The sequence below is a fragment of the Phalacrocorax carbo genome, chromosome 4, assembly GCF_963921805.1.
Source record: "Phalacrocorax carbo chromosome 4, bPhaCar2.1, whole genome shotgun sequence".
NCBI classification, from domain to species: domain Eukaryota; kingdom Metazoa; phylum Chordata; class Aves; order Suliformes; family Phalacrocoracidae; genus Phalacrocorax; species Phalacrocorax carbo.
The window spans coordinates 78,462,163-78,483,661 of record NC_087516.1 but is presented as its reverse complement, the minus strand read 5'-3'; the positions used below and the strand labels follow the sequence as shown (position 1 = coordinate 78,483,661).

Genomic DNA, 21,499 nt, shown 5'->3' with positions numbered 1-21,499 from the left:
AGGATTAAAATGAAGACCTCTTTGGGGCAGAGATGTTTAGGATCTCAGCAAAATGTTTTCAAAGCTAAGCCTAGGAATTGAAAGCTTGAGGAAAAAATAATGGAATTTTTTGGTTGGACAGGCAGACTTTTAGGCCATTGTATGAGGCACATACATTTAACGTGTCTTAGACTGCCTCTTGCTTGAAAGGTTATGCACATTGTGTTTGTGTATTTTATTACTCTCCAGATTCCATTTACCGTCAGAATTCCTTTCTCCTCTCCTGTCAGGACCCAAGCAATTTTCCGATCAACCCCCCAAGCCAAACAAGACCATAATTTTCCATAAGAAAAAGAAACTTCCTAGAACAAACCCAAATCCGAATCAGAAATACAGAAACTTCATCCTGCTTTTACTACCCCATAATTCAGCCGCATTCAGACAGGAGGGTAAGGGGAGAATGTTTCCTTCTGCCACTGTTTCTTTCTGTCCAAAGTTGGTTGCTGTCATGAAATATCTGTGCCCTACATATCACACATTTCTCTGATAAACTGATACAACAGTATCCTGGAATGCTGAATATCACTGAGTTTCAAATTACTGCAGGTTTCTGTTCCTAATGCACAAAGAAAATGGAGAGATTTTGAACAACAGTTTGCAAGGCGTGTGCTTGTTGTGCAATTGCTCCCTACCACACATAATACCAAAAAATTTCTCATTTCTTTTTCAGAACAGACTTTGCATATCAGCCATCTGCCACTGACTTTAGCCATCAGCTACTATTGAAGCATGGTTTCATCTTTCACTAAAGGATTAGCCCATGCCATTCTCATCTGATATAGTCTTGCCCATCCATATATTTAACACCTTATTTTTAAATGTCTCTTTCCTGGTTATAATACGGAGATTATTATTCTCAGAGGTGATGAGGAGATGATCTGTACGAGTATGAGGGGAGCATTCCATTAAATCTTCCAATAAGCTCTGAAAGGGATATAAACTCTCTTTGTTGTGGGTGCAGTTGAATCTTTTCTGTTCTCTTCTTTCGCCAGGAAGATATGAGTGGCTGGAGTGTTTGATTCTATATATAACTAGTTGATGTCAGCTGGATGCCAATCGCTTTGAAGAGGATCAGCCCCCAGTTTGTCTCGGTACTAGGTAGCATGCAGATCCAAGCACGAGGGTAGAAACCACCCTGGACCAGGCAGGTCAACCCAATACATAACTAACTCCTGAAGCTTCAACTAAAGGGTTGAGATCGCTTTTATCTGCACAACAAAACAGTAGGGTAAGTGTATTGTTTCCTGAAATATTTTGACATTGTCTGTCCTACAAACTGTCATATAAAAGACATTTATGTAACCTCTTGACTCTGCAATTAAAAAGATGTTTATTTTTTTACTTAGTCAGAAATGCACTTTCTTTGAAGATGCCAGAGCATCTCATTTAGTTCCTCAAATTCTTTAATAGATTAAGAAATGTCAAAATGTAACATTTCTGAAATCATAAACCAAGATGTAATTAAAATATTAGTTATGAATTTACATCTTCTGATATAATGTGTAGACGTGAGAAGGCCTAGACCACTGACACTGATTTTGCTACAGAATTTATGTAGCCAACTCAAAGTCCATTCCTTCGAGTCTTCTATCCATCAGAACATGCCCTAGCATCTGTGTGCTAGCAAGAACTGCTGGGGCATTTTGCACAATTAAAAGTGCCGTATTTCTAAATCAGAAATAACTAACTTCACTATTCAGCCATTCTAACCAGGCTATTAGAAATTAAAGTTGGCTGAATTGTGCAAGCTGGCTCAACAATGTAAAAATGTGTTGTTTTTTTACAGCAAGGAAAAATCGTATCAGCAAATCACAATGTTATCACATTCTGCCATGGTCAAAGAGAGGAAACAACAAGCATCAGCCATTATGGATGAAATACAAAGAAATGGTATAGCGCTGAACCCAGCTTACTGTATATGCAATGTCCTCTAGTCCTCCCTAATATATTTTTTTAATCATAGAGTTTAACTCTCTTACAGCTTTGTCTCTGGGTGTTTTGCCATAAATAATCTTGTGGGAGTATCATGCTGCCTATGGTAACTAATCCTTTTGTAGTTGCCTCTTTTCATTTGAAAGCTATTTTCAGATGAACAACTGCTGTGGAGGAATGAAGTAATCTAACAGCTGATGTACATTCTGCTAGGATAGCCTTTCAGAACATTATTTGGGGTTAATAACATGACTTCATTCCATTTTAAAAGTCTATAATCTAAGAAACGTGCTGATCTGTACCCTCTTTTTTTGCTCTGTTTCACTCTTGCTTTTTTATATGAATGATAAAAAATTTTGAAACAAATGTTTACATCTCTGTTCCTTCCTCTCAAACTTCATCTTTGTAACTAACAAATCTTACTAGCATTTGGCAATCCTCTCTAATGCACAGCCACCAATTAATCTTATATGAAGAAATTTTGTCTGTTGTTGCACTGATGAAAATGCAGACACTTACGAGAAGGTAGTTTGGGTAAAGGCTTTAAACTGCAAGAGGGTAGATATAGATTAGATATAAGGAAGAAATTCTTCCCTCTGAGGGCGGTGAGGCACTGGCACAGGTTGCCCAGAGAAGCTGTGGATGCCCCGTCCCTGCAAGTGCTCAAGGCCGGGTCGGACGGGGCTTTGAGCAACCCGGTCTAGTGGAAGGTGTCCCTGCCCATGGCAGGGGGGTGGAACTAGGTGCTCTTTAAGGTCTTCTTCCAACCCAAACTGTTCTATGATTTTCTAAAACAGGTTCTTAAAACTATACTTCTACTGTGACACCTTAAGAAGCAATTAACTCACTTGGGAATACAAATTTGCTTGGCTTTCATTAGTACGTACTGGAAGTTTTTGGAGGTCCTTCCAATTTGCCCCATGAAGCCTTTTTTACCATCTATGTAAAAGATAAATGTTTTAAAACTGATAAACATCCCACAAGCCTCACTGAAAAAACAGGGAGCTCCATTAACATTTACAATTTATGAAAATTATACCACTCACAGAGGATAAAACACTGAAGATTGAATTCCAGTATTGAAAATATTTCTCGTGAGCTTTTGCTCCAAAGAATTTGGGGATGGCTTCTCTACTCAGTCACTGACCATTGTGATTGCAGGAAGAGTAGGACAAGAGAGATGAGGTTTTTAGAAAAAGAAGCTACAAAAGTTTTTCTGTAATTTCTATTCCTAAGCAAATACCTCTTTCCTCTTTCCATTCTCCATTGAACACACACCTAAGTCTGAAAGCCAGTCTACCCTTACAAATTTCATTACAAGTCCTTTGTTTGGTTTTTTTTTTGGTATTGGAAACCCAAGTACTATGTGGCCCTGAAACAGCCTCTTAGCTCTTCAGTGCAAAAAAAAAGGTCTTTCTTACATTTGTTTGGAACCAGGCATTTCACATGGTAAATGTTGCTACTATTCATAGCAATATTAATAAATCTACCATACAGTCCTTGAAAACATTGGAGTTATTGGATAATCTGTGCTGACGCTCGGCATTTGCCTCACATAATCTGTCTTTTTTATTATTTACGTATTATCAGATTTGCTGTCAAGTTTAGATTCATACACATAGATACGACAGCTTATCCTACAAGATATGCTGTGATATGAGGCCACTGAAGGCAATACTAACTCTTTAAGTGTACATTCTACTTTTGCATCTTCTTTGGATGCCTGGGATATTTAAATGTTAAAAAAAAACCCCTAAATTTTATTAAATAGGTGGGATAAGAGTCTGAAATTTATAACTGTACCGGCTCAGTGAAACCAGTTAAGAAACAGAATGATAAACAAAGTATACACAAAGTATATGCTAGTTCTTTGGGACCAAACCTGAACAATTCTTGGAAAAATCAAGGAGACATCTGTTTTTTAAATGACTAAATTCAGCTCTATTAATTTTTGACATTTTATTTTTCCCCTAATTGTTAATTCAACAAGCTTAACCTGAGATCTGGAGAGTGAACTGCTGTCTTTCTGGGTTTTGCATTGATATTAGCAATGAAGGTCCTGCACCTGGTAATTACATAAAAATTAAATGCACTGTGTCAGCCAGACTCACAGACCTATGAAACTCCCCACTGTTAACAGAGGTAAACAGTAACAGAAGTTTCTGCAGCCAAGCCCCTGTAGCTTGGAATGACGCACAGAAAGCATACCTACTGCATTTTTATTTCAGCCCTTTTTTGCTATAATGCTTTCACGTAAACAGTGAATCTCAAATTCCCTGTTAAAAGATAGTCATAGCAGAAACAGTTGATAAGATAAAAAATCAGCCAAGTTTTTGTCGGTGTCTTAAAGATTACCAATCTCTGGGCAAGACTGGACGTGACTGAAAGTTCACATTTCCTGTTGGCTTGTGGGACATGACTTTGTGTTTTAGAGAAGCTTGACACGTCATAAAATGCTGCAGGAATAGACACTAACTGTAAACCCTCTTATGGTCTCAGAACAGAGACTGTAGCAGTAAATCAGGTGTGGATGTAGTGACCTCCCCAACCCTTTGGTTTTTCACTGGCAGACTTGAACTAATTAGAATATTTCTAAGGCCACATGGTAGAGGTAAACATGTATGTAAGTACGTTCATTTAAGGAGGCCCTTGGAGTTCATCAGGTTAGCCTTCAGTTACACTCAAATCTCATGTTCAGGTCTATACTATTTCTTAAATGCATTCTTCAGTAGCTACGTGATTAACTATGTTTCATGATATAGTTAAAAAATCTTATTTCTGATAGTACAACAAACATGCTATCTGATATTCATTATTAAAATTTATAATCCAGATTAAGGTATTTAGAAGATTGTAAACTGGAGGATTAAAGAGGGATTAGGCGGTGAATGCAGGAGGAACTATATAAATCATATTTAAATACAGTCTGTTATGATTTTAAGCACAGGACAGGAAGGACTTGGCAGAAACAAATTAAGAAATGGAGCTAAAAGGTTAAGATTAGGATTAAACTATGAACTAAGCTTCCAGTATTAATTCGCAACGTCCATTTATGACATTGATGTTCTCTTTCTATCATCCTCTAAATGTCCTCCTTTTCTCATTCTTCATCACCTTTTCTGCACTGACACGGAAACAATCCCTAGACACATCATAAAACTAGACAGATGATTAGATTTTAGTTGGCAAGGGATTCAAATGAACTTCACACTTACGTTTTTGGGATGCTGCCTGGCTACACAATAGTACGCAACTGTGGGTTACAAAGGACCTTAGAGCCTTCGGTTAACATGAACAAGAACAGTACATATGTAAGGGAACAGCAAGGCCCAAAATAGTTAACATCCAGTGTGTCCCAGAAGAATATTGGGTGGTTTGGACAGAGATCTGCAGTCACCTGGCGCTCCAGTCTCTGAGGATGTACGTACTACCCATTCTGTGTACAATGAAGAAAAGCTTTTTCTACATGAAAACATTGCTGATTTGAGGGGTAAATTTCTTACTCCTTACTAATACAGATCCATCCAACAGTCCATACCCCTGGAGTAATCTTAAGAAATTACAAAATCAAAATATGACTTACGGGTCTAAATTTCAGGCCACAGGCCAATAAACTAGTGCAGTTATCTCAACCACAGAGCCAAAACCCCACCACTATCTGTCACTGATACAGCTACATTGGGCAAGCTGAGTCATCTTCTTCCATGTCAAGAACTCTCTGTTTTGTAGTTACCTCTTAAATAACAGGAGGGTGTTAGGACTCTTTGTGCATACTATTTTTAAAGCAGCAGAGCATGCGCCGGCTCACGATACAGCTAGCTTGCTCCGGCTCCAGTTAAATCTATTGCAAACATTCAATTGAAATCAGTATGAACAGAAGTGGATCAACAGTGATATGCTCCGGGGCCCACAGACTTGTTTGATTTATTATATGGAAAACTCTTGTCTATATAGCTTTGGCTAATATTTAACATACCTGTCTCAATTAAGTTTTCCTAAACATCAGCAAATCACACTGTTTTTCCAACATATGGTTACTAGGACACATATGCCATGTTGAACAAGGCATTTACTCAAAATGAAACTCTGCATATGCAATATTAACTTTAATATTAGGTAGCTTCTGCAGTTAATTAATTTGTAATGTTAATTTTAAACTGGGCTTCCTGTGTGCTTACTCTGGAAGCAAGATACAGCGTCTTACACAGAATTTGCTTTCATTTTATTTTAAGGCACTAAAATACATGCCAAAGTTCAGAATTTTAAATCCCGTAGACCATAGGATATGTGAAGAATAGAATATCTTACTATTAAAGAAATGACAGAATGTGACTTTGCACAAGTGGATCAAAGAAACATACTAGACCATTGATATAATCCTCAAAGCACACTGCATCTTCCTATTTTCCTTCCTGAAGTTTATGAACAACTGAGGAGAACAATTTCAATTAGTAAAAGGATAATTATTAAAGTAAGTGGCAAAAGGAATTATTTCCTTTAAAAAAATATTTTTTTTTACTCTTTGTTGTTTTATTTGTTAAATTTTACAACCTTCTAAGCAGAAATATATTAGTAGAAAAATGATCAGTGTTTAAGTTACTGTGTTCGAAGGCTTAAGCTTTATCTATAGGTTGAGGACATCTAGTGAGGGAGTTCAGTCCCTAAGCAACAGCTTGCTCATTGCCACTAGCATCCCAGTGTCCACAACACTACCATGAAGACGACTAGTACAGTTTCTGATATTCAGAGGTCTCCATTAACAGTCCCAGTTGATCTCCCCTTCCCCTGCTTATGCATTTTCATTTTCAAATCACCCAGGATGTCACTGAAGACAAAAAGGGAAGTTTTCCCAAGCAGCGAATAAAGTAATATTGCATCTAGTAATTCAGTTTCCTCTCAGAGAGAATTAAAAAGAAAATGTTCTGAATATGTCAATTCCTAGAAGCACGTTCTAATCCTTTGTTAGGGCTCTCATTTTCAACAGCTTGAGCTTTATTTTGAAAGCTTCTTTAAAAATAGTTTAAAAATACTATTTAATTCAGACTTTCTAATGCAAGCTTTTCTTAAAGTACAAAACATGTCCTAGATTTCAAAAGCAAGCAGAATATTAAAGAATAAATGAAAATAAAATGTTTATAAGCAATAAGAAATAAGCAAAACCAAGCATAAAGTAGGTATGTTTGTTTAAAAGGGATTACCTGCTCATCTATCCAGTGCAGGACACACTGAGCTAACTGAAGGTTTGATGTGGGAACACTGGGGACAGATGGAATTTTGTTCCTGGTTTCAGCAGATGCCAGTTGTTGCCAGTCTGCTATTAAGATGGTGTGTAGGACATTATAGACCTGATTTTGATAACAGCTGAATGCCATTCAACTGAAGTAGCTTTGGAGCTTGACATGCCTAGCATCTTCGAAAAAACAGGTTTGTGGTGTTCGATACTCTGCTCCAAAATTTTGGAAGAATGATTAATTTCACTAACACCGTATGAAGCTATGTTATGTGTTAGATACGTATGCATTAACATGTTGTTGGATTTCAGGTGTAGGATATTCAATATCAGGCATTTAAAAAACCAGAGGTATGTATTTATCCATTGTATTGCAGTCTCACCCAGCTTAAACCTTGGAAAAAAGGTCAGCACCCCCAGAGATATCATGGTAGAGGAACTATCAACACTCAGCAACAGAGGTGCAAGACTCTTCAAGAGACGTCAGCGGAGATCTGACAAATACACATATGAAAATTATCATTATGTAGCAAACAAGCCAAGAAATGTGAGTATTTTGTAATAAGTTATTGATGAAACACAGTCATGCTAGCTTGTGGTTCCCTCGGTGCTCATGATACACATTGTGCATGATTTATTTGTAGTTTCAGGAAGAATAAAAGCAAAACCCTGTACTAAAATGAGGGTAAAATGAAGTGAGCCATTTGTATTTTATTGAGCTCCTATAGACAAATAAAAAATCTGAAAGCCTTAATATTTAAGGACATCAGATTCAAATCATTCTCATTTGAATCTGATTCAGGTTACTAGTCACTGGAGTCCTTATCCTGCAACAATTGGTTCATTGACTACTGAAAATTAACTAGATAATGTGAAAATTAACTAGTTAATGATATCCAAAAGCTTGGAAGAAATAAGAGTCTGTTTCATGCAACCAGTATTTTTATTAGAACAGGTTGTTGGTCTCAACATGGTTCCCAGGTAGCAAAATGACTCTCCCAACTGGCACCAATATGCTTCTGGCCTGCCTGTCTCAACAGGGAGAAGAAGGACGGAGCTTGTCACTGAAAGACAATTATTCTTCAAACTAGTCCTTCAGGAACCGGATTAAAGCATTAGTGATACCCTGGGAATCCTCATGGCAGGAACTAAATGCACCTGATGTTTGTCTCATATTTGGCCTATTGCAAAATATTTAAACCTTTTGCTTAACCTCTGATAATAGGGACAAGAACATTCATAAATTTTACCTAACTCTCCAATGTGCTGCAAGGTTTAATATTTGAACATGAACACTCTATGCCCAGTCTAATACAGTACGCAACCAGCCCCTCTAATTCCAGTAATGTATTAAATTCTGCTTCTCAGCTATATGTATGCACCCCCACTGATTTCAGATACAAAGGTACATGACCAAAGAAGCAGAATTTGTCCCAGTGCTTTGAAGATGAAAAGAAATACATGCTACAAAAGTTAATTATTATAAATTAACCTAGGAAATATTTCTTCCTGAAGCTTTTACAACTAATCATTGTGTTAGCATCCAACCCCTTCAGAATCCATACAAAGACTTTGACTCAATTCTTCTTTAGTCTTCACTCGGGATAAGAAAAATAGTAACTATACGTAATGTGAAATAATCTATAAAGTTTCTATTGGTACAATATAGGAAACAATCTATTGATCAGCACAGCAAAGCTTACTCGTATTATGTTACATCTTACTAAAGAAAATACACAGACACTTGTGAATTAATCAGAAACAATAAAATGAATGCAATTTGTTGACTCTAAGGAAACCTTTTGTCTACTTGCATCTTACAAGGAGGTTTGGGAGCAGACAGTAAAAGGGGCATTTGCAATTTGCCATTGTCCATGCTAACCAAAATGCTGAGGGATCTCACAACAGTCAGCGAGGCAATTATTGGAGCTGAGTTCAATATTTCTAATATCACAGATGAAATCTAAAATAATTTTGTTCCCTTCTTGAAGAAGGAGTTCTCTATGCTTTGTTGACTGTAAAGGTAAATACATGTGTAGTTCCATGGCCTTTACATTTCCCATACAAAAAATTAACTAGGGAAGAAAAGTATGTCTTAATATCCAATGTCAGAGAAGAAAAATGTTTACGTTTCTTTTTTTGTGGTGCAGATATTTCAAACTTCTTCAGTCACTCATTCAACAGAAATTAAGTTACACAGGGAACAAATGGGATCATGTTTGAGTTTTGATAAATCTCCCTTTTAAAATGCATCTGCACAAAAGAAATACCGTATAAAAAATCTGAATAACTCTATTGAACACCCAAACCTATTACTAGAACACTATTATTTAGAACCCCCCCCAAATTTCTTCCTCTATTCAGTATTAGAAGCTACACAGAAAAATTCTGAGCGCAACACCATTCATCTCATCAGAATTTCTGTATCCAGTTTGACGCTTTTGTTACAAAGTCTGACAGATCAGTTCCCCTCTAGCTTACTTCTTCCCACAAAAACACATACAGTACACATGCTGTAGAGTCAGCATGACATTCTGACATGTGAAAAAATGACGCCTCTTTGGTTTCTGTTCCCTTCCCTTAAATACGTGTTTAGCCACCACTGCTGTTGTCTTCATCATCTTTATGATTCTGCCTCCCAAACTTAATCTTTCTAATACACTTCAGGATGGCTAGAAAACATGCTGCCTTGATGTGTTTTTGTTTCAAGTTTAAACAACTATTATTTGTTTGCTTTCCTACTTTAAGAAACTCTAACTCTAAACCAGTCTATATTTAAATTGCTTTTAGCCTATGTGTCATAGCTAAAATAAGATACTGACTTCTTATGAGACTCTATATTTATGCAACAATGATTAAGCCTTTGGATGTTTCCTTAGAACTGATGACGTGATAGGAGGGTGGAAAATAACAGCATATCATGAATCTCCAGAAAGCGACCTGCACTGAAGTTGTTATTTCTATTACAAATAAAGGAAAAGAAAATCCCAAACAAAAGCAATTCAACAAATGCAGTGAATTTGCAACTGATATGGGAAGAGACGCTTTGAAGAATCAGCGCTTTGAAACTCAAATGGCTCAAACTTGCCAGATTTCTTGAATCTTTGGGTAGCAAGGGTGCTCTGCTGGCACATAACAGCTTCTAGCGATCCAAGGGACACATTATATTGGCCTCCCGCCAAAGTGACCAGGTCTACTTTTTGCCGTGAGCCACACTGCCCACATGCACAGGTAGATTTTGTGGTGATTGGTGTAAGCAGCAGATGCAGTGAACTCTCTTTGTAGACTGCGTATCAATATTTAAATAGCCCAAACTTCGGAAAAGGTCAGACAACTCAGCTGGATGGTTATAAGGCTTTAGGAGTCCTGGCCCACAACACCTCAAGTCCTTTCAATAAAACATTCACACGTTTCTAATACAGAGATTCAAAATTGTGCTGTGATATCCTTCTTAACATGGAAAAAATATTCATTTTTGGTTACATAGCCAGTGTAAGAGAGTTGTGGAACTGTTTTACCTTCTGGCTAACAGCCTGGGGACTGCTATTAGCAAATGGTACCAAACAGCAGGACAGCGTGCCTTTGGATAGTATACCCTGGGTCTCAGACCTGGGCTGTAAACTGGAGTATCACTCCAACCCTCAACAGAGAATCACAGAGGCTTTTTTTGCCTGTGCTGTCAGTGATATTTATTTCTATTTGAATGCAGCGCGGAGAGCCCATACAGAGCATTAGAATGGATGGCCTCAGTGTGGAAGGAATTCCCCAGCATGCCCCAATGACACCTCCCAATACACCTGATCCCCGGAGCCCACCACATCCTGACAACATTGCCCCAGGTAATATATGATTTTCCAGATATTAAATATATTCAGTTCTCATTTCACAGCAGAGGAAGGACCTCCTTATAAAACAGTATCTTCAACAAGAATCTGTTAATGGACTTACTATTAGAAATAGATAAATTTGAGTCAGATAACTAATCAGAATCTCCCACAGAAATGTAAAGTGGTGCTCTTCTGTTGCTTCTGTTCATTTTTAAAGATTTTACATGCCTTTTGCACTACTTCTCCCTAAACTGAAAACATACATTAATATCAAGGGAGACTGCTCCTGTTATTTACTGGTCTTACAAACACTGAGAAACAGATCCTCAGATTTAAAAACAGATTAATATATGGATTTTTCTTTGCCAAACCTTTGTTTCTAATATGCAACACACCGCTCAACAGTCTGAAAGTTATCCATTGTAGTTTAATTACCCATAAATGTAAATCTGAAGTCACTGTAAGTTTTGCTAAAAACCTTTACAGAGGAGTAACTTAAAAAGGAGTTTGCCTCTGGCTGCATAAACTGTTCTTTTTTAAGTCCTTAACTGTGAGGGTACTGTTGTCTTTAAATAAAGCAGTGAGCTACAAGAAAGCCTTATTTTGTATTCTTTAAGGACTAGAGAAGGCTAATTTGTTTTAATTAATTTATTCAGTGATATAGCCCTTCTTCCTGTTTATGAATTATCCATGAGCAGACTGTGGTTTTTACAAATCCATTCTTTGTTTAGAATTACTCAATGCATGTTTTGTGCAGACCTTTCCCAGTCTATGTAAACTAGGTCAATGCTACCCTGTTAGTGACTGCTAAGACTCTGTGCATCCATTGGTCAAATACAATGCGAACAGAGGTAATTTCCATTGCTAAGACATGATAGAACTCTTTAAGCCTTTCTTTAGGCAAAAAAAGTCTGGCAAAAGGAGTAGATATTAAACCACAGGGGTTTTTGAAGCTTACAGATGGAAACAGCATTAATTTAATGAGCCAGATGCAGTGCGAGGGTAAAAGGGTAGAATAAATTTCTCGTTTTTCAAATAAATAGTATAACTCATATAATTGGATAATCCCCTGCTGGTTTTCATTCTTCAAATTGTACATGCAGGTATGGCTTCCCCGCCTCCCCAATTTATTCCTCCCATATTGTACTTGGCTTTAGAAGAAATCACACTGAATATGGTATTTATTTAGTAAAATTCTTATCAGAGCCTCATTCTCAGATGATTATGCAGAGAAAAGAACAGATTCTTCACTTTTTCATATGATGAAAGGACCAGAGAACCAAGTAGGTAGGGCATTTTAAAGCTTCTAAGGCAGAGGCAAAGACAAAAACTCCCATGTTACGGAGTATTTATATGGAGTTCTGTTCTATAAAGGCTGTGATCCTAACTCCTTTTAATAGTTTTGGAAAAGTTCACCCAAAGACCATAGAACTATCTTAGCTTTAACCAAAAGGCTGTTTTAAAAATATTTTTGTTAGTTCAGCCTAAGGGCTGTGTAGCTATAGTCTGGTTTCAAACAGTACTTATGATGCTAGAAACAAATTCATATAAAACTAAAATAAACTTGGCCTCAAGAGAGGGTGGAATACTTTGGAGCAGTTATCTAGAAGGCCACAAATTCCCCCTGCCAGGTTTCTGTTTCTGTTTAGCTTTGGCCAGGTGACTTGATCCAGTTGTTCATTTTACCTAACTGTGAAATGATGGTATGTACTTCCTAGTTACATACAATCATGGTAAGGAAGCAGCAAATGCAAAGTATTTTTATAATGGTTTTGCCTTGATCACCTTGCAGGATATTCTGGACCACTGAAAGAAATTCCTCCTGAAAAGTTCAACACTACTTCTGTGCCAAAGTATTATCAGTCTCCCTGGATAGAAGCCATTAGGGATGATCCAGAGCTGCTTGAAGCTTTATATCCTAAACTTTTTAAACCTGAAGCAAAGCCAGAACTGCCTGACTACAGGAGCTTTAACAGGTAATTCTGAATGGACCCTGAATTTCACAGTGCAGAGAAAAATTACTATGAAATGAAACATTTCCACCAGCTGTAACAAAACCTACCACCTGTGTTTGCAAGCATATGCATAAACATGAACACACACAGAGATCACAAGTGGCAAACAAGAGCATTAAGGAGGAAACCAGTGTCTCTCTAAAGTATGGACCCAAAGTTAAACTGTAGAACCAGGAATGCAAGATGAATTGTTGAAAATATTGAAAGAAAGGAAGTATCAGAATCCAGTATACTCAGTAAGTGGGAAACATGGGTTATAGCAATGCTTAAAACTCCTTTCAGTATTTCTGTTGTTGACCCCCATAGGTATGGCATCGTAAAATCATAGAATCATAGAACAGTTTGGGTGGGAAGGGACCTTTAGAGGTCACCTAGTCCAACCCCCCTGCTGTGAGCATGGACGTCTTCAACTAGGTCAGGTTGCTCAGAGCCCTGTGCAGCCTGGCCTTGGATGTTTCCAGGGATGGGGCATCTACCACCTCTCTGGGCGACCTGTGCAAGTGTTTCACCATCCCCATTGTAAAAACTTTTTTCCTTCTATCCAGTGTAAATCTACCCTCCTTTAGTTTAAAACCATCACCCCTTGTCCTGTCACAACAGGCCTTGCTAAAGAGGTTGCCCCCACCCTTCCTATAGTCCCCCTTTAAGTACTGGAAGGCTGCAATAAGGTCTCCCCGCAGCCTTCTCCAGGCTGAACAACCCCAACTTTCTCAAGCCTTTCCTCACAGCAGAGGTGCTCCAGCCCTCAGATCATTTTTGCGGCCATTCTCTGGACCTGCTCCAACAGGTCCATGCCCTTCACTTCCTGTGCTGAGGGCTCCAGAGCTGGACGCAGCACTGCAGAGGGGTCTCACCAGAGCGGAGCAGAGGGGCAGAATCCCCTCCCTCACCCTGCTGCTCACGCTGCTTTTGATGCAGCCCAGGATACGGTTGGCCTTCTGGGCTGTAAGCGCACGTTGTTAGCTCATGTCCAGCTTTCATTCACCAGTGCCCCCAAGTCCTTCTCTGCAGGGCTGCTCTCAAATCTCTTCACCCCCAGCCTATATTGATATCGGGGGTTACCCCGACTCAGATGCAGGACCTTGTACTTGGCCTTGTTGAACCTCAGGAGGTTCTCACAGGCCCACCTCTCCAGCTTGTCCAGATCTACCTGGGAAACTCTCAGCCAAAACTTTGTAAGCGATATTGCTGACCACTTTTTTTTTTGTAATACAACTCGCATGGCTTGTTTTCAGGCAATGATGGTACAATGAACTTTATTCCTCAACCAATCCCTCACATCACATAGTTAGCAGATTTCATATTTTATTGCATTTAACATTTTTTTATATCTTCAACAACCTTCAGTAACAAATTAACAGGTAAAACATTACCAGCAGACTTAAAAAACATTTAAAGTAGAACAGGATTTGAAGGTGAAGTTATTTACACAGTAACTAGTATACTAAGGCTTTCAGAACTTCTAGATATATGGACAATATTGGGGTTTGAACTATTTTGAAAGTTTTAAGACACATTCTGGCTTATGTCTTTTGCTTTCATTCATACCATTCACACTATATTTATTGAACTTATGGACAGTATTTCCTAAATAACCCCTGCTGAGTTCCAGACAGCTAAGCCAAACCAAAACCCTTCCTCAAAATGCCAGGCAGCAACCTATTGAAAAAGAAAATGGCTCATGGCAATATAAACTTAAAGAAAAATACCACAAACACAACTTCTCTTCCTACTGTTGAGGTGGGCCTCAACTGTGAGCGCAAGGACTAAAAAATTACACAGTCCAACATCAAAACTGGCACTGCAGATGCTACACCAATTCTGATTTCCTAATAGCATTGCCATGTTAATAAAATTTGTGTGGCACACTCTTCTCAGAGTGCAAAATAGCAAATACAAGTCAGAGAGATGTGCCACAGCTGCTAACGTTGGAACAGTAACAGCACAGTTTATGTACTATGGTTATTGTAATTGGAAAAAAAAACAACAAACAACAACAACAAAAAAACCCACCAAAGATACATATACATGGAATAGAGACAGAATCAGTTCTTCCTCTCACAAGAGAGATTCTTAGTCCAGCATGCGAGTGAAAGACAGGATCAGTCAGGGCACAGAGGCTGCATTAACAGGGATGTGTCTTGAGATGGTATCTGATAGCTTCTTTGTGGAATTTTAGAGGCTCTGTGGTCCCATATTCTGTTAGTTGTCCTCTTTACAACACTAACTGTTTGGATTTCTTTCTATGAGGATTTTCTCTATGTATGACACAACAGAACTATGGCTTGCCACAGTCCAAATTTCTTTAACATATATGCACTCATATAAGGGAAAGGTCAACATTCTCCCTTGTAACTGCCATAAAAATCTAAAACCTGGCATATAAATCCAGATCCAGGCTGTGAAATTGGTAACTTCAAAAAACAAGGCATACAAAAATAACCCACAACCATCCTTCTCATAGAAAAAATCTACATCCAGAAGAAAATAAAAGGATGTCTGGTGGACCTAGAAAAGCTTTTACATAGAGTACACTCAGATTTGTGTTTTCTATCAAGAAGTAGATACAAAAAGAATTTGAGAAATTGTAATTCAAGATACTAGCCTCTTGGAGAGGATTTTACAGCTATGACTTAGGTGTCTACAGTCCTAAAAATGCACAGGAGAGTGGGGTGTCTGATTATGGGATTCAAAACAGACCACACACTGCATGTCAAGCTAATGAACAAAAATCACTACAGAGAAGACTAAATGTGACTTAAATTTCTTTTTGCTAAGGTCATCAGCACCTAATTCTGTTTGCCTGTGTTCAGATCAGGGCTAGATTAAGGTCTTCCTTTCCAAAAACAGAGCGGGGTCACACGTATTCTTTTAAAATTTGTATAGACAATAAGGTTCATTTATTTGGAAAGAGCATTTTCCTAGAATGTGGCCAGCCTGGATTTATTTCTGTAGGAACTCAAGTCTGGAGAAGAGGTGTAACAATTTGGTTTCCGGCTCTTCCATGGAAGAGCTGCGGACTCTTCACTTCCCTTATTAAGACCCATGCCATCGTACAGAAAATAATAAACCTCTTTGGGCTAGAGGGACTAAACATATTTCTCTGGATAAAGGAGCTCACTTGGGGAAAGAGAAACCTGGGTCTGCATCTGAGTTCCCAGATCCTTCAATGCACTTTCTTTAATTACTGCTTACAGTAAATTAAACAAACAGATTTAGGGGCAGAAAACAGGACCTACGCTTCTCTGTTATTTAGTTGTGGGGTCTGATGTCTAGACTAAAAGTCCTACTCTGTTTAATCCAAGTAATTTTTTATTTCGGGGTAGCATTTTTGCTGGAATACTGTATGTGAGCAGTGAGGTCCACTCTTACAAAGAGACATCCTCAGCCTGAAGAGAATCCAAATCTCTTGCAGAACAGCTTTGGTCACAGGCATACTATTATTTGACACAGAGGTTCAACACTAACAGCCATGGATTTTGAGTGAAAGTGCCATGATGTGCTATTTTAGTCAAAGCTTGCTGCAGTAGTATATTACGTCTATTTTCAAGCATGAAAGTTTAGGCAAAAAATTATCAATTAGAGGGTCACAGATTAGCTTTGGTGTAGGATAGGTGCAGCTGCCAGTATAGCTAAGATAAGGGCAGATCTGGGCATTTGCAGAAGGAAAACATTAGGCAGCTCAGGAATTTAGCAGCGTATGGGCTTTGCACATAAGGTGAGATCTCTCTTTGGACTTCTGTGTCTAGATCCTACTAAGTCATTCTCTGCATCTAGGTCAGAGCATCCTTGACTTTAATTGCGGTCTTGGAGAGAAAGCAAATTATACTGTATTAAACAACTAAAGTGCAATATAATGGCACTATTTTGTTATCAGTGAGGGCATCAATCAAGGCTTTCTACCATGCTTCATCATTCAATGAAGTGGCATTAGGTTTGTTCTCCTGCAAAACACTGGTACAGTCATCATTAGTCAGGAAGGGGTGTGGTTAACAGTCAGTGTGATGCATAGGTCTCCCAAAGGAAACAGGCCTGAGATTCTTCCCAGTTCATTCAGTGGTATGTGTTAAAACGGCACTCAGACTTTACAGGCCGTACTCAGGTTCCTTCCAGCTTTCCTTGTTACACAACAAATTGTAAAAGCAACACTACTTTAGCAGCTAGAGATGTCTGATGTGTTAGAACAGACGCACACATGCATGGTTTAAAAGTATATTTAGCGCTAAACAGCATCCAGATTATTTTTTTCCACTGCCAGCAATGAGTAAGCAACTGTGGACTGTAGCAGTGCAATTTTTATAATAGTAGCAGAATCAGAACTAAGGAATTCGGGGAGGTATTAGTTGGGTCTAGTATGCATTTTATGCTGCAGAGATCTTGCAATGCTGGCAGGTCAATGAAGGAAGAAGCAGTGGCAGAAAACGTCAAGCACATTTGCCTTCTGAGGCAGGGCTTTCTGTGAAACAGCCAGTAATGTGCCAAGTTTAATGGCACACAGCACTAGACAGAGCGCATGATCAGAGAAATTGGGTTCTGAGGATCTCTGAATAGACTGGTCAGACGAGGCTACCCTTCCTCCTCCTGGATGAAAATGAATCTGTGCTAGCAGAGAAATGCTGCAGAACAGAGCCCCGCCATCTGATTTCTCTTAGACATTAATTCCTATTAGGATGGAAGAACTATTTACTGGTGAAAAATATTCTTACCTCTTTTACCAGTGTGGAAGCACCTAGTAATCATTTGCAGGAAAGAGAGCGTAAATCTACATTTGTTCAGGAGTTTGCAATATTTGTTAAATTAGTACCTTTATTCCATCTGCTTTCTTGGAGCTGGATAAAATGTCACAGGTAGGGTTATGAGTAACACACAAAGCACTACATGTTACTCACGTAAGACAAGCAAGTCTGACTAGTTCTGCCTCTCCTGCCAGATAAATTCTTGCTCAGCCTTCTCAATTCCGAGAGACTACTGTTTCAAAAACGCTGCAGGAATCCTGTCCATCTGGACTGGACTCTGTTTTTATTGATTAATGGATTCAGAACTCTACTGTAAAAATGCTGAGATCCAGAGCCTCAAAGGAATTTTGGGTGCTAACTTGAAGTGATGTGAGATTAGTGGAAGCTGGGTGCTTAGCCAGTTCCTTAGCACCTAAATATCCCTCTGAAATTGGTATTAGCTCTTGCACTAGGCTACAATGAAGCTCTGAGCATTTTGCAGGGTCAGGTTCTTTGCTCCTGTATCTCCTTTTCGCGCAGAATTAACAATAAGCAGAATGTTCTAAGAATGACAATCCCATTTCAAAATGGGAAACTCACATTTTCTGTAATTATGTAATTCAAGGTGCTAATCCACTACAGTTAACACATTTCTACAGATTTTCCCAAATAATCAACTACAGGTAGTCTCCTATGTTGAGACATTATAATATTCAATTGGAAAGACTGCAGGAAAAAAAGAAAAAGAAGCTCTGCTAAAACAACAGCTAAAAATAAATGTGGTTGTGCCTGCTGTTGTTAAATCATGCACCTACTTTTTAGGAATATGCAAAGTGAATATTAAACAATCTCTTACACTTCCTGGTGCCACTTCCTATGGCTCTGAACCAGAATTTCCACCCTTATGAGCAACGACTGCCGGAATTTTTCAGACATGAGTTTTAGGCTTCCAGACAATGAATCAGAGCTCAAGTGATACAGCTGATGTGCACACAACACAGGTCGTTACAACACCATGTTGTCAGACAAGTTATTGCTCACAAAAATATACTGCTGATTTAAAGGAAATTAACATCTATTACCCAATTACCATACTCTCCTTTATGTCAGTCATCATATGCTTCTGCTTGGCATGCAGGAATGCATCATTCTCAGAGGCCAGACTTTGTAGAAGAACTACACGGGTTTTTTTCCCACAAAAGATATTTGAATTTCCATAGAATGCCCTCCTGTTTCTGTTACCTATGGAAACGTGATGTATTTAAAATGCAAAAATACTACAAAGAGGAAGTTTTACATTACAGAATTGTTTTGCTTTTTATACAGCTATTATTGTACTGTTCATATTGATTATCCTTTTAATTTACGTATTGATGAGAATTAAATCTTACAGCAATGTGAGAATGTGTTTCTTAATTAGAGCAGCAATTAAAACAATCTTTATTATCCCGTAAGATGTAGATCACTACATTCACTCTGTGCCAATTACCAAGCAATTATTTTTAATCAGTATCATATGGTATCCAATTTGACACTGTGACCTAGAAGAGAGTTTCACAAGAAAAGCTTGATACCACAGGCACTTAGTATAAAGAATTTCCTTTGACCTCAAGAGAGTTTAATGCCTGGACTGGCTGCCGCTGCAAAATCTTGTCTTATCGTCATTTGAGAAACGGTTTTAGAGCTTAATCCAAAGGAGCCCTCTTCTCTCCCTAAGTGTGCATGCCCAGAACTTTCATGATTTTTTGTATCTTACACGATTGACCCTTTGGAGTTAACACCATCCCCTTCAACAAAGGCTGCTTGCACCGAAATTCAGGGAATTGTCTCTGTAATGACACAGCATACAGTTTCTTTTAAGTCACGTATTCATTTTTCTACATTAATCTCTTTTTTTTTATTTGTTTGTGTGTACTTCATTCTCCCTAGGTTTTGTTTTATCTGTAGTTATCTTGCTGAAAATCCTAGTCAGATCTTCAAATGATCTCTTTTTTTTTACTGTTGATATTAATTTCTCCAGGCTTCTGCTATAATACCTAGAGCCACTGGAAATATATACCAGCAGATATGTTGTTTTGTATCAAACACACAAAACCTACCAAGACTGGTGAAATTCCATTTCAATATAAATTCATTTTCGCATGCCACTATGTATCTAGCGTTGCAGAAATCAGGTGGTCACGTGTAGGTTAAAGATCTGACACCCTTAACTGGCCAGAATATATCCCAGTGAAGTTATGCACCTGATCAAAATCCAGAGTACATATATTAGCCTGTCTGGTCACATTTGCTTATAGAGAAGAGTCTGGAAAAAGTGACAGAAGAACTCAAGGGGTTGGTTTTTTTCAACCTAGAAACCTGCAAATATAGAAGAATCACAGGAGGTCTTTGGAAACACTGTTGTTTTAAAATATTTGCATATGTATGGAACAGTCAGTTCCTGCTTAGTATTTCTTCTCTTTTAATTTCTTGGGTTTATCGCCCGAGGGACATTTACATTTAAATAACATGAAAAATACTGGCTGAAGTCTAGGAGCCAGTTTCAGCTAGTGTTTCAAGGTTTAGTTACACAAACATTTTATTCAGAAACAAAGCTGGTGAAAGAAGTCCTCACCCATTCCCCTCCTTTCCAGAGCCTGTTGTCTTTGGCTGTTCTTTTCTGCTTCACATTATGCTTTACTGCCTACTCACTTGTATTGCTACCGTTGTTTGAGCATAATGATATAAACCAGATTGCTGAAATAATTCTGTTTTTAAAATGCTCCTTTGTTTTGAAGGGTCTTTGTTTAACCCAGAAGCGACCCAAGTTTATAGCACAACCCACATACATTCTAACTGGTACAATATGGTGCTGAAATACAGTGTAGTGGGAGGAACAAGCAACTGGGATAGGAGAAAATGGGGTGAGAAATTCCTAAACTAATTACCTGCTAAACAGAATGTGTTGAACTACGTTTTCAGATTTATCAATTTATCACCAACAAAATAAGTTTAGTAACTGTGACTCACCAATTACAAGGTTTTCTTGCAACATCTTTTTCCCTTGGCTTTTCCGTCCATTTGAATTTGAAGAAGGCCGAAGGCTTTCTCTAAGGGAAAATAAATCACATCTTAAAGAGAATTTGCCAGAAAAACAATCACAATACTTTCCCCAAAAGCTTGAAAATGGAAACAAGAAATTGTACCAAATCTGTATCATTAAAATAGCTTCTATTCTGTTCAGCTCCTGGGACAGAAAGAAAACAGGTACTTTTTAAATCACATTTTATTTTTATTTCTCTAATATCTACAGAGTTGCCACTCCCTTTGGTGGTTTTGAGAGAGCATCAAAGCTGGTTAAATTCAAGGTACCAGATTTTAATCTACTGATGCTAAATGATCCCAGATTCATGATCCTTGCAAACCCTCTTGCTACCAGAAGATCCTTCAATAGGACTCCTAAAGGATGGACATCCGAGAATATTCCTGTAGTGTTCATTCAGCCTTCGGATTCTAACACCGTTCCGGAAACAGAGGACCTGTGAGAGAAGCTGCGCTCTACAACACACAAAATGCTGAAAGCTGCACATCCATGTATTTTTGGTCCAAATATTACTATAGGCTACTGGCAAAATTTTTCGTTGGCAGCTGGAATATAAGTAATAATGTCTGATGCAGTGTCTCTTTTCTGGCACCTAGTTTCATCTGTAGACATAATATAAATAAAGTAATTTGGCAAACGTGACCGAGATATTTTCTATC

The 21,499-nt window shown here is 38.2% G+C and overlaps 1 protein-coding gene across 2 annotated transcripts; it reads left to right on the top strand.

The window, feature by feature from the left end:
• The first annotated feature begins 1,134 nt into the window (after window positions 1–1,134).
• MYOZ2 (myozenin 2) lies at window positions 1,135–21,499 on the top strand. 2 transcript variants are annotated; one of them, XM_009510154.2, is made up of 6 exons: window positions 1,135–1,267; window positions 1,826–1,929; window positions 7,579–7,748; window positions 10,911–11,040; window positions 12,821–13,004; window positions 21,051–21,499. In XM_009510154.2, the coding sequence occupies exons 2-6, from the start codon at window positions 1,854–1,856 to the stop codon at window positions 21,280–21,282; spliced, it is 792 nt and encodes a 263-aa protein (XP_009508449.1). In that variant the 5' UTR covers window positions 1,135–1,267; window positions 1,826–1,853; the 3' UTR covers window positions 21,283–21,499. The 2 variants fall into 2 exon arrangements, with proteins under 2 accessions (XP_009508449.1, XP_064306636.1); XM_064450566.1 differs by lacking the exon at window positions 1,826–1,929.